Genomic DNA, 14,452 nt, shown 5'->3' with positions numbered 1-14,452 from the left:
AGAATAATTCCTTGTGATTTTATTTCCATAATCAGGGCGACACTATGCTTGCACAATTCTTTCTTCCACGACAAGGATCTCCATTCTCTGTTGTTTATGATGCTGAGGTTGTGGCTTGTAGAAGTCTGGAAATGTTCTGCATCAACAATGAGTCTTTCTTCATCTTCTGTGACGGCTTCAGGACCACAAAAAAAAACAAAACAAAACAAAAAACAAAGATATGAAAAGAAGTCTCAGTCCAGAAGCTTGGATTTGCCAATTTAAGAGTTAATTCTTTTGACTCAGTGTCTTGATACATTAGCTCTTACAGAAAAAATATAGATGTGAAGGTTTTGCACAAATCTGATTCAGGAGGTATTCACAACCATTTTTCAGGATGAAGTGGGAACATTTGCATAAATATCTGGCACTTCAGCCAAACAAAGACGATCCTTTCAGTAATACTGCAGAAAATGATCTTGATGTCCCTCAGATGACATTTCAACAAGAGGCTTTTGAAGTTGTTCATCCACAGAAATATAAAAGTTTTACTTATCTGTAACCTTGCTGATACAATCATTTGAACAGTGCTTGGCTGGTAGTAACGCACCTGCGACATACTGGAAATGATGTGTGCTTCATTAAAGTCCAGCTTGCCTGTTTAAAAATAGGGTGGAAGCTTTACCTGCACATTCTCCACTACAATCTGCCCGTTCAGTTGTTATCCAGGTGGCTTAATTCGCTCCTTTTGTTAGCTTGTAGTTTGAATAAAGGTCCAGACTCCTCTGGTGATGCTGGGCCATGATGAAGAGTAGTATCCTTTCTACACCTATGGTCCTTAAAGAGCCACTTATCAATAAATTATATTTACTGTGAAGAAGCTGTAGAAAATTATCACCAAACTTTGCAGTTCCACTTAGCTTGTTAGCATCTTTTTAAAAAATTGTCTTGGTATTACTGCACATTTACTATTTGGTTTTGTCTGTCGTCGAACATGGTTTCTTTCCAGGATGGTGATAAAAAAGCTTTGGCCATCGTTGTCTATATAATACAAGAGGTTATAATAGTCCGAGCAGCGCTGCGTCTTCAGGGCAGATTGGAGGCTACAGTGACTTGCTATCGGAAAGTGGTGAGACAGGCTGGGGCTAGCTGGTTAGCGTGCTAACTTCAGTAGAAGAAAAGAAGTAGAATAGAAAGCAAAACAAAATGGTTGCTTTCCACAATGAAGTTTGGCGCTGAACTTGTAACGTTTCTTCCAGACTGGTAAGTAAACAGCTAATCAGCTAATGCTAATGTTGGCTATGTAGCGATAGCAAAACTTACAAATAGCTCCATTAATCTCAACACTCACATTAGCTCTGCTTTAGCAACAACAGACGGACATTTTCAGAATAAAAAGCTTCAGTAAACCTGTCCAGTGCTAAACAGACAAACACAATTGTGAAGACCAAACCAGGGCTAAAAGAATAAATTAATACTGGTGGACATTTGTGAGGTAGCTAACTCCAGAGAATGCTAACTTTGCGTGTCTTTGCAGGATTGCACATTAGCCCAAACAAATTTCTAAGGCTAAGATATGTCAGTCTGTTAGCTTGTCGTGCCTCCCACAAAGGAGGAACAGCCACAAATGTAGAATGTGGCAGTGATTTTTTAAGGCAGTATGTGATCCTTTGGTAGCTGGTAGTTTTGTTAATTCAGAATTTTACATCAAAATAATGGATGGACACACTATTCTGCTCCTTTTACCTGTTGTATCCACGCTGTGTTTCAGTTTAGGTGACATACGTGTTGTGGTGTAAGTGACATTTTTGACAAAGTAATTCAAGCTCTTCTCCTCCTGTTCCACCTTTAGTACCGGCCAGGAGGAGGCCTGTATGCTGGCCTTTGTCCAGAGGTAACCATGTTTTACATCTCCCTGTCACTCCCACTCACCCTCCTCCTCCTCCTCTGGTCTTCCTGCCAGGCTGAGCCTCTCCTCCCCTCACTTAACACATCACCTCATCAGCATGGAGGCCGTGCACAAGCTGCTCCAGTGTCTTTGCCTCTCGCTGTGTGTTACTGCCACCTAGTGGGCACTGGTGCACATGACAGCCAGGTCGTTGTGTAATGTTATTATCATATGGTATTTTTCCCTCACACTTGACAGCCCCAGAGGGCCTCATTAAAGCCTTTCTCAAGTCAGTCTTAATGGGAGATTTTGGCCTTTTCTAAATGATAGACCACTTGCATGCTCGCTGACTTGTTCACTGACACTGGAGACTGGCTGTGGTCACTCAGGACAGATTATCACATTAAAAGAATCAGCCTGTTGAATCATTGTCCTCTTGCAATAGTTTCTAACACCTCCGTTCCTATATTTCATCTCATACAAACATTGTTTTTTTTTGGTTTGTTTGTGTTCTTTTGTCAGAATCCTTTCTCTTTGTGTTTTACAGACATGAATTCAGAGGGAGGATCTAAGATGTGTCCTGAAATGAGAGTGAGGAGGTGACATTCAGAAACAGTCCAGAGGAAATGATTTTCCCTCACACCCTTGCAGAAGGTCATGAACCTTAATGTGGAATTTTAAGCCCACTATCTCACCGCTCTTTTATTGCTGCTGCCCTCTGGTGCCCCTTGTCTCCAGTCCAGTCCTTGCATATTAAAAGCCTGAAAGGAAACACAAAGAAGACTCTCCTAAAGCCTTTACTCAATGGTTTCTAATGCAGAGACTGAGCTGTAACATCCTCATACACTAAAGACTGTTAAGCTCCTTATGATATCATTGCATTATGTTTTAAGTTTGCAGGGATGAAAAGGTAGCGAATTGAACAAAGTGGTAATCTGCTTGATAAGTTCAACAGAAGGGAAGAGAATTGGATTTTAGCTTTACAAACGGTCTCTCTCAGGGAAAGCAAGCAAAACTTAAAAAAAACTTTTATGGATGAAAGCTGTTCCTTCATTGGATATATAAGGTTATTAATCCTCCAAATGGCCGTTAAAGTGATCCCACAGACCCTGACCCCCCCCCCAAGAAAACCACTATGAAAATGAGTGTAGTACCCAACACGAACAACAGGGGGCGACTCAGACCACTGATTCTATCTATTTTTAATTCGTTTTTTTTTATTTAACTGTTGAAAAGTCAGGTTTCCAGTCCAATTTATGAAGTATAAATGATGCATTTTAATAAACCAAAAAAGGACAAAGGGTAATTATAATGGATAAGAAGAATAATATTACAAACAACTATATTTGAACAGGTGAACATGGGACAACATAAGATATGAGATAACATGAACACGCACCCACATTCTTGTTTTACTATAGTTGTGACATGACGCATTCCCCACCCCCTTACCATAACATAACATAACAGTGTAAAAACTGTCACCTCTGATCACCTCCACCACCTTGTTTCTTAAGTCTCATACTTTAGAGCCACAGTGCCCCCCGCACAGGTGTTTCCACTTACTTACCTGATTAAACCTCTGTGCAGGACTGTGTGGGTGTGTGCCATCTCAATGACTGGTTGACATCTTCACTCCTCACTCTCCTGTTAGTTTTCATGCACCTGCTTCATGAGCTCATGTGTTTCCCAGCATGGCTCCACCCAGCTTCAACCGCTGCAGTAACTGAAAACACCTGTGAGGCTGTGCAGGATTGTGCAGGATTGAGCAGGTCAATGTCATCACACAGCATCTACAATATATCACTGAGACAGGGGTTTCCTGTTCATGGAAAAGCACAGGTGTATTAATAAAATGAATGACAGCAGTATGATATTGTCATGGTTTACTGGGTCAATTGAATTGACCATTGTTAATGGATTGCTTACTTAAGTAAAAATACCAATACCTTGATGTAAAAATACTCTATTACAAGTTGGAGTTCTTCATTTAAAATCTCACATAAATAAAAAGTACAGACATATTAGCAGCAAAATGTAGGCTACTTAAACTGTGCAGGACATTGCCCCCTGTGAGGAGTATATATATTTATATATATATTACGTTATGGTAATGGATGTTTAAATACATAACCAGCATTTTATTGTTTTAGCTGCTTGAGGTGGAGCTAGTTCTAACTAGGTGAAGCCTACTGCTTGGTATATACTGCAGGTAAGAAATAAAAACACATTTATATTATTGCTTTTACTTAACTTTAAGAGTTTTACTTCCTTGGGCCTCCAACAGTCATTCACAGAAATGTGACAAGGGGCCCAAACAGCACACGCAGTTTTTCATATGGAGCCACTAGCTAAAAAAGTTTGGGAACCATTGGATTAATATGTGACAATGTTCATATAAGATTAACATATTTTAATGTAAAATCTTAATATGAAAAGTAAACAGTATCTACATCAGTCATATAAATGCAGTGGAGTAAAAACTAGCATGAAAATGGAAACACTCTAGTAAAGAACAATAGTATTTGAGGAAATGTACTTTCCACATCTGGTAACATCTGTCTGCTCTGTAAAAGACCTCTTGTCCACAAGTTCAGCAGCAACTACCCACACCCCCAGTTGTTAATTAAGACATGTGCATTAATGCGTCCCTGCGTGCAGGATGTTTCTCTCTGGGCCTCAAAGGAAGCTCTCTTTCTATGCTCTGTTTGACGTCCCATGAAAACCACAGCGAGGCCATGACAGGCTCAGAGAGGGGGGAAGCAGATGCACTGGGGTGATGATTCACTTGTCCCAGGCAGCAATTTCCTCTCCCTCCACTTCAGAGAGACTCTAATTGGATAGTTATTATCTAAATATGCCTGCAGTCGGTGCAGCCGACTCGCCCTGACAAATCGCCACACTGAACATTGTATCTGTGACACTTCCCTCCGGCACATTTACTCCCATTGTTCTTTCTTTTGCCTTGTTAGATCAGAATGACTCAATATGTGTCTTTGCTTATACAAGGAGAGCTCCAGTGCCCCCTCCACCTCCCTCCAACCACCACTCAGCCTCACCCTGGAAATATCCTCCTACGCCCTCAGGAGACTCAAAGTGACATCTCCACTGCGTCTTTCTGACATTCATCTCAAAACCTTCACATTAATTTGCGCTATTATTGGCTTTAACTCGAAAAATAATAATGCATGACTGTATGGAATGTAAATCTTGGATTGCTGATAATAGGATTATAATGTATGTGCTCAACCCTCTGCCCTCTTGAGGCCTGATTTTTTAATATTGTAGCAGAAGTGAATCAAGCCAGCCTCGGGTGATTTGTGCTTTACCATATCTATACCTCTGTGGCCAAGGATGAAAATAGCGCTGCATTTAAAGAAAACAAAACATCACTTATTTTCAGTGTCACTGATTTGATGCTCTGATTTAAGACGAAAGCAGTAGCAGCACATCAGGCTTTTCTGTTGCAGCTTGAAGAGATGTTAGTTAACTGAGTAACTGGAGGTAAATCAGTGATTTTGTAAATGATCAACTAATTTGACTATTGATGACAGATGAGTTGTGTTTTGGTTCAGCAGCTGAATCTTTGATGTAAAATTCTTGGGAACGGTTTGATAAGGAGGTAAATTTGTGTTTCACAGAGACCACTGAGCAGCTGATGATTAAACTCAGTATTTCACATACACACAATACTGTATCTGTTTGAATCTGTGACCACTGCCAAGGAGCTTATGTTTCTGGTCCTGTCCTGACAAGTTTAGGACATGTGCCGAGGAACAGATGATTAGTTTCTGCTGCAGCTCCAGAGATTTTTTAGTAATAGATTTCTTAAAATTTTGAGACAATATTCCCATGATTCACAGAAGTTACTGTGCTCTCAGCCACGCCCCAAGCCCCGCCCACCTGGGCCCACCATCCAACCCTGCAAGATTTGGTTTCTCTGAGTGTTTACCTGAAATCTGCTATATTTTTATTGGAGCACTGAGAGAACAATCAGCCAATCAGAAGAGAGGCTCAGAGCCTCCTCTCTTCTGATTGGCTCAACGACCTGTTGTTACTAGAGCTCCAGAGAGAAGCCTGTGAGAGGAGATGTAAAACTACACTGAGATGGTTTTTGGTTCTTAAAACCACAAATATATCTTCTCATGGATCAACACTTCAAATAAAACACAGAAGTGGAAAATAATATACCTTTAACATCATGTTGCCGTGGCACGATCGTTGAACTGACTAGTACTTCTAATATTTAAAGGTCATACTCTGCAGCCATGGCGGTGCTTTTGTAACGGTAATATTAAAACTTCTCAGAGTTAATGTGGTAATGATTTATTGATGTTAAAATGCTACACACATATAGCACCTTTACATGTCAGGGGTCCACAGGTAGGAGTCACTGACAAAGGTTGGACACCCCCTGCTGCCGTTTTACTGTCTGAGTGAATACAAAACTGGAGGACTCAGAGAGAAGCAGACGCATGAGTGGTCAGAGTTGTATGCTCGCAAGATGTTTGTGTTTTTTTCCCCGCTGTGATTTGAAGAAATCCTTTTATTTTCAAAAGGAAGAAAAAAATAATACATTTGAAACAAGCAGTCAAAGGACACGGGTCAAACCTGCAACATCTACACCTTGTCCTGTTAGCATGTTAACGTTACCGTGGCTAAGCAAAAAGACAAAATTAAACTCTCCAACATTAGAGCCTATTTAACAAGTCTCAGTAGTATGGCACCATTTTCGGGCTGTCATAGAGTCCAGTGTTTTGTGATGAGAGACTATTTACAATTTAAAAAAAAAAAAAAAAAAAAGAATCAACAAAGGAGTTTGATAAGCATGTGTTTTAAAAATAGTGCTTGAAACAAGTGACTTGACGTAAAACTATGTACATACCTGTATTTGTCAAAGCTGGTTTGCCTTGTTTATATATACACACACATTTTTTTTTCACATTGTTAATAAGTCACATTAATCATATTAAATATAGCAAACATTTCTGCTGTAGAAAAAGAAAGGGAAAGAAACAAAGTCAATCTGAATGACATGTAACCACGTGTGTATCACATTGCAACATAAAACATTACAGCAATAATATTAATACCAACAGTAATGACATTATTTTGAACAATTAAATGGAAATCTCTTTTCAGCATCACCTTCTTGATGAAATAATTCTACTCTGCATCATTTTCCAGTCATTTCACTATGTACAAGAAACATTCAGAACTGTATCCGTCCAGTAGAGATCTCTTTTTAATACTCACATTTGGTTTTTCAGTGTTTGTCATTCTGTAACTACCCCCCAAGACCTGAAGTTACTGACCTGATATATCACCAAGTTTGCTACCATTTAAAAGAAAAAGTCTGACATTTTGGGGGAAATATGTTCGTCTTTTAACTCAGGCGACATATCCGGTGAGGAGATCCAGTGTCCTCATCATTGGAACGAGCCCATAGGTCGTTTGTGCAGTTACGTTTTGTTGTTAGGTGTCATCTAGCGGCCGTAGTAATTATGACGGGAGCAGAGGGAAAAGTGCGTTGACGTAATACATTGCGCGACAAAGTCCGCGTCAGGGTGAAAGAATGAGTGAAGAAAACACAGGTGAGCAGTGTTCAATTCTCACGTTAAAGTAGCAGTTTATGTTGTTGGACAAAGTTAACCACGTTGCTATTATTGTAACCATGACAACAGAGATCGTCTAATGTTGTGGAAGTACTTATTTTAACCCATATCACGATCTTTTCCTAAACCTAACCGCGTAGTTTTTTGTGCCTAAACCTAACCAAGCTGTGACCGTTATTACAGTAACCAAGGCGACGGTACGTAGGTACGCCGCTCTCGGATCGGTCCGCGTGTTTATTGTTGTAACCATGACAACTAACCATGACGCCCGTCGCCTTAGGGACGATATTTCAGGAGGCACTCGAGGGTTGGAGGACTTGTTGCTTTATAGCCATCTTCACTGCCTCCGACAAGATGATTTCCTAAGATGTCAGACTTTTCCTTTTAAAAACTCGGGTTTGATTTCACTGTAATGGATTTGGGTCTGGATTCACTGTAAAAAATAAAAAGAATAAGAAAAAAAAAAAGATTTTGTTGATTCCCTCAGGAGAGCGGGTGCAACTACTGCTTAGCAAGAGAACGGCGAAGGATTACATTTTCTTTTTCTATGTTTCTTTTTGTTCAAGAAAATGTCTTACACATCAACTTCAAAACAATCCAGGATGCTTACTTGCTGTAGGACATGAATAAATACAGAAAAATTTAAATTACGTGACTTCTTCTAATCAAGTCAGTTCAACTTTTAACAAAGACCAAAATAAAAAAAAAGAAATAAAACTCATCCAGAGGTCCAAGATTATCAACATTATCAACAACAAAAAAATAATAATAATTTTAATAATTCAAGTGGAGAAAGATGAAAATGATGACACTAACAATTGTACAGGAGTGTTTGTGCTTGTGAGGACATTAACCCATCACCTGAAATGTACCTCAACGTAAGAATAAAAAATGCAAACTGGTCCAACTTCCATCAGTTGCTTCAAAAAAAAAAAAAAGAACAAAAAAATAAAATAAAAACAGGGTCTGTTGATTTTATAACCCCAGTATCCCTGACTACAGATCTGCATTAAGTGGGTGCCTGAAATAAAGTGCAGGATATTTCTAGCCATAATTTCCATATTCTATACTTTTTTCAAACATACACAGATTAATCTCATTGTTGACGAATGAAACCGTTCAACAAAGAAATCACCGAACACTGAAAGATTACATTCTTGTTGCATGACTAAAAAAACTATGAGCGGTGCTGATGTCCTGTCAACTGCTGGTAACCAAAAAAAACAAACAAAAAAAACCTGGAGAAACGATGGAGTTACACTGACAGGGTGGTGTGTGTGTGTGTGTGTGTGTGTGTGTGTGTGTGTGTGTGTGTGTGTGTGTGTGTGTGTGTGTGTGTGTGTGTGTGTGTGTGTGTGTGTTGCATTCAGATACAAAGCAAAGCACATCGTCTGAACCCTGATACCAAATTAGAAAAGAGACAGAACTACATTTGGTGCTTGGTCAGATTGGTCAGACCCTCTCCTTTCTGTTTCTGTACATTCATGAAATTCAGTTCATCTGCTTCTGTTGGTTTTTGAATCTTACAATTCAAGGCTGCAACTATTTTTATTATCGATTAATATGCTGATTATTTTCTTGATTGATCGATGAATCGGTTTGTCTGTAAAATGTCACGCAATGTGACTTATTTTATCCAAATGACAGTTTTAAACTCAAAGATGTTCAATTTAATTAAAGAGAAAGAAAAACAGCAAATCCTGACATCTGAGAAGCTGGAACCAGGAAATGTTATTAACTATTTTTGCTTCAAAAAATGACAAAATATAAATCTAATCCGTTAACCTACTGCAAAGGATGGGTTGTATTGAACTTCCAGTGGTCAAGTGGTATCAGTCATTGACCCACCAATAACCCCCTGTCGATCCAAATGTTTCAGGGCTTCACTTCCTCGTGTTATCTTGATCTTTCATGGTACATAAAATATAACACATTCCTGCATGAAATGTCATAAATAGTGAATAATTAAAATCCCAGAGCTATCCAAAATCTAAAATGTGCTTGTATTATATCTGAATGCAGATTTATAAAACTCATACCTACCTCTCTGTATCACTTAAAATAAACTCAACTGAGCACTCTTGACTGCATTATTGTAAACAAAGGACTCATATGATAATATGACTTGAAATACAACACAATAACCCCCCCACCACACACACACACACACGAAAAAAATTCCAAATTCCAAATGAAAGAAAAGAAGAAAAACATAATATAGGCCTACGTTTATTCAGCTTTGTTTGTTGTGGTGTCAAGATGTATAAGGCTGCTCCAGTCATCGTGTGTTTCTGGCCACGAACAGAGGACTGCTCCTGGTCAGACGGTCAGAGGTAGAAGCCCGTGGCTGGTGGGTCGGGGAGGCTGGACAACGTCTCAGGGACGGGCATCTGGACAGCAGGGGGCGCTGGTCCGTTCCCATTGGGCAGAGCACAGCCTCCTGGGTAAGCGCTGTTCAGGATGCAGCCGTTCTCCATCTGCGCAGGGAAGAGGACGTCATGAATACAGAGAGCAGGAAGGGATATTATAAAATACAGTCATATATGTATGGAAGTGTACGTCTTAATAGCGATAGTGGCTTCAGGGTTAGAGCACTAATACACGTACTGTACATATGCTTTATCAGCTTGTTCCAGCTCCTCATTGAAGCTTTGGAAGAAAATATTGCATTTTTGTACGTTTGTATCATTTAATCAAAAGGAAACATGTATTGTTTTGTACACATTTCACCCAAATTCAGCCTGATGTATCTGGCATCTTTGCTATTAGACTTTACAATACAGTAGAATGGGTTTGAACAATGTTTGGCTGCAGTGTGAGGTTGTAATGATTGGATTGGAAAGGAGCATTTATTTTGAAAGGAGTATAATGAGTGAAAATTGTGGCAGTGAGAGCAATTTTCAATGATTACAAACGCTTGAGTATAAAAGCAATAGTCATATTTTTTGCTCTAAAAATATCGTCTGCTGCGCCTGCTTGAAAAATCCAACACTTTATAAACTCAACCACAAATCTAAGAGCTCAGAGTGGCATCTTTAAACTATTAATCCACACTTAATTGATCACTTTAGCCAAAATCATTCCATCAATGTGGTAGACAAAATAACAGAAAAGCCTGAGTCTAGTTTGATTAATGTGAGTCCAGTTTCAGCAGTAAATCTGAATCTGTTTAGTATTTTCGAGCCGACACACATATAGACATAAACACATAGACATACAACTACATTTCAAACTTTCTGTTTAAGAAACGGGTAGAAACTGATGCATTCTTATCAGTCTTGAAAATCTCTTGCACCATTGTTTACACATCAAGAGGACCTGACCCCTACAGGCAAGAAACCACAATACATGTAGTAATGAACTTCATGTACTGGATTTACCAAATCCTTTACATCTCCTGTCATCCTGTCTTCAAACACTTAGAAAACAATAGTGCAGCCCGGCCTTTTTTCGTACGTCACAAATAGAAAGAGAGAGGAAGAGAAAAACAAATTGTGCTGACACAACATGTCTTTTCCATTTTTGGATCCTGAGTAATGAACCTAAATAAACCAAACACAGATGTAGAACAAGCACAGCTCCGTGCCTCTTCTTTAAGAGGACCTATTATGCTCATTTCCAGCTCTATATTGTTATTCTGGTACTCCGCTAGAGAAGCTTTGCATGACACACAGTTTTAAAAAAGTCCTTATTTATCTGAAAGTTATGCAGCCCCTCAGTCGAGACTCTGACTGACACAGACCATATTAGCTCAGGCCAATTTCTTGTGATTGGCCAAAGCCTGCTGAGGGGCAGCACCCAGCACATGACAGAAAATAAAAATAATCTTTACATTTCTGCCTTGCATTGACCTATTCTCTTATTCTGGCACACAGTGTTAGGGGAGCAATGACTAATCTGATTTGATTCAATTTTGATCCATTTATCAAGGGTTTAATGGACTTTAATCAAAGTCGAATCAGCATTAGTCTCATTATTTAATATCCACACATCGTAGTTCTATTTCATAGCTTGAAATACTTATTTCATAAGAATAAAAAGATATAAATTCATGTGATTTAGCTTTGAATGGAGGGAATAAATGAGTGAACAAGTCCTAAACAATTTAGCTGCTGATACCTCCTGACGTGAGTAGGAGTCACAATAAGATACTCACAAATCACACTGCCCTTTATAATAATGAATCCAAGGACTGACAATAAGCAGAACAGTTTTATCTGTGTGATAAAGTGAGGTTCGCCTGCACATACATTACAATACAGCATAACAAATGAATGAAGGAATATTGGCGCATTAATCAAATGTATCACAGGCGTGTTACAGGATTCTGAATGTTGTGGACATGTGAAAATGACAGTGAGGTGTTCATCTTAATTATAAAGTTCCTTTAGTGATGAGCATGAATTAAATCTGCAAATGTCACAGCTGCCTGCCAATAAGAATCTGTATTAAATGTTGACAGATTATCATTAGGAGGCTGCAGTTGGACATTTTGGCACAACCATTAGAGTAAAGGTCAGAGTGTGAGTAAATTATCAGTCATCTGCTGTGTGTCAGGATCATTGACAGCAAATATCACAACAACTGGGCATTAATATGTGATAAAGTCAAAGTGTTGGACTAGTGGAAAATCTGAGCTGCTGTTGGTGTTGGATGAAAATACTGCAGATCAGCACGGTGACTAGAAGGCGTCCTCTGGGGATCACTGTAATACACTGAGGACCAAAGTAAGGCTGCAACTCATGATAAAAATCTCTACAACATTAGAAAACTTTGAAAAATGCCCATCAGAATATCGTCATCGCCAGCCGTGCTGAATCTGCCAGTAAATTCACTTTTCATCCAAACAGCATTCAGATAAATTTTCCCACCTAGTCCAACCACTAATTGAACACTTTACACGAAATATTATGCCACCAGGTTGTCATATGTTGAATTAATTTTGCCTAGTCCGATTTTGATGCATATGGAAACACACGCAGAATGAACTACGACATAATTTTACTCACACTCGTGACCCTTTTACTTTCAAATGGTTGTATCAGCCCACCATGCTCCAAGCTGGGCAGCCTCCCTACTGATAATACTGTTCAACATTTTAACCTCACAGAATTTTCTCTTATTGGGCAGGCCAGCCTGTTTGGGGACATTTGACTGCAAGACTCAATTAATTCACATTGCTCCCATCACCTAAAGAACTTTATATTAAGGATGACCACCGTCACCTGGTCATTTTCACATGTTCGCACAGCATTTCAGAAGTCCTGTTAAAGCACGCTTGATTACTGTCATGATATTACTGCAGGACAACTATTTCCTAATGCATTTATTTGGTTTATGCTTGTATTGGTAAAGTTTGATGGTGCACAGGCGATAAACGCTCACTTTTATCACACAGATTTAAATCTTTTTCCTGGCTTATTTGTCAGTACCGCAATTGGGATTCTCATTACTATAATAAACGGGCGTGTATGATTTTTGGTGAGTATGCCTTATTGTGAACTCCTGACTCCGTCAAAGGAGGGAATCACAGACAAAGCGCTAACTTGGTTTAGGGCAACTATTATTAGACACGCGTTCACTCCATTTATTCCTCCGGCATTTTTTTCAAAAGCATAAAGTCACATGAATTTGTAGCTATTTTTCTATTATTTCTTATGAAAATAGACGCTATTTCACGCACTTATGAATAGGAACTACGATGTTTGTTGATTATTAAAACTACGACATGCAGCAACTTAATAGCCTGAAAATAATCGACACTGTTGGATTACACAGTCCACTTTTAAACCCTTGATCAAATTGGATCAAATTCGCAACATCAATTTCCAAGCATCTAGTCCATTGCCTCCCGGCTTCCACATGTGTAGCCGCAAGAATAAGAGCATAGGACTCAATGCAAGGCAGAAAACTGTGAAGCATTTATTTTTATTTTTGTCATGTGCTGGGTGCTGGCCCTCAGCACGGTTTGGACGAACCAATCACAAGGAACTTGGCCCTGAAGGCTACATCTGGGTCGCCGTGTGTCCAGTCAGAGTCCTCCCTCGACTAGGGTGCGGCACTTTTTGCATCAACTTGTTCAGGTAATCAGATGGAACTTTTATTTCTTAACATGTGTGTCATGCAAAGCTTCTGACCTAGGGCGGAAGTACCAAGAATAAACAAATTACGAGCTACAAAACTGAGCAAACTCCAATAAGGCTACGCTCCGTGTAAAAGAAAGAGTCACGACAGAGCATGATCGCACTACTGACCTCTCTCAGAGCAGTCTGGTTGGTTTTGTTTAATTGTAAGGGATTTCCATTAGGCTCAGGAATTGCAAAAACTGGAGAGAACAAAAAGATCATGTTTTGTGTCCAGCAACCAATCTTTGTTTTTCTCCTTTCCCCTCTTCTTTTTTGCTATTTACTAATGTGAACGTCAACGAAAAAGGCCGAGACTGACACACACCTATTTTGTTTTTTTTCTAGAGTGGTTTTGTTCTGGAAGAACGCAGGAATGACAGGAGATTGTAAAGGATTTGTGCTAAATCCAGTACCATGAAAGTTCCAATTACTACATGTAATTGTTGGTTTTATCTTTGCCTGTAGGGGTCAGGTCCTCTTGATGTGTAAACAATGGGTGGCAACGAGTTTTCCAAGACTGAATAAGAATTGCATCAGTTTCTCCCCTACCCGTTTTCTTAAACAGAAGTTTGAAATGTTAGTTGTATGTCTATGTGCTTTTATGTTCTATTATGTGTGTCCGGCTCGAAAAATACTAAACAGATTCAGATTTTTACTGCTGGAAACTGGAACGTCACATTAATCAAACCGACTCAGGCTTTTTCTGTTATTTTTTTCTACAAAATTGATGGAATGATTTTGGCTAAAGTGATCAATTAAGTGTGGATTAATATGTTTTAAGATGCCACTCTGAGCTCTTAGATTTGTGGTTGAAGTTTTAATAAAGTGTCTAGTAGGAAATTTTC

General features: G+C 39.1%; 1 protein-coding gene across 1 annotated transcript in view; it reads right to left on the bottom strand.

Moving 5' to 3' along the window:
• Positions 1 to 9,809: 9,809 nt before the first annotated feature.
• LOC111218321 (aryl hydrocarbon receptor-like) overlaps positions 9,810 to 14,452 on the bottom strand; it is a 42,260-nt gene continuing 37,617 nt past the window's right edge. Inside the window, exon 11 of the mRNA XM_022740571.1 lies at positions 9,810 to 9,959. Within this exon, the coding sequence (XP_022596292.1) occupies positions 9,810 to 9,959 (150 nt within the window). The remainder of the gene's footprint in view (positions 9,960 to 14,452) is intronic.

This window comes from Seriola dumerili, unplaced genomic scaffold, assembly GCF_002260705.1.
Source record: "Seriola dumerili isolate Sdu_G_001 unplaced genomic scaffold, Sdu_1.0 BDQW01000052.1, whole genome shotgun sequence".
Classification (NCBI taxonomy): Eukaryota; Metazoa; Chordata; class Actinopteri; order Carangiformes; family Carangidae; genus Seriola; species Seriola dumerili.
Note: the sequence above shows the minus strand (reverse complement) of the source record. Positions and strands in the feature narration are given on the sequence as shown.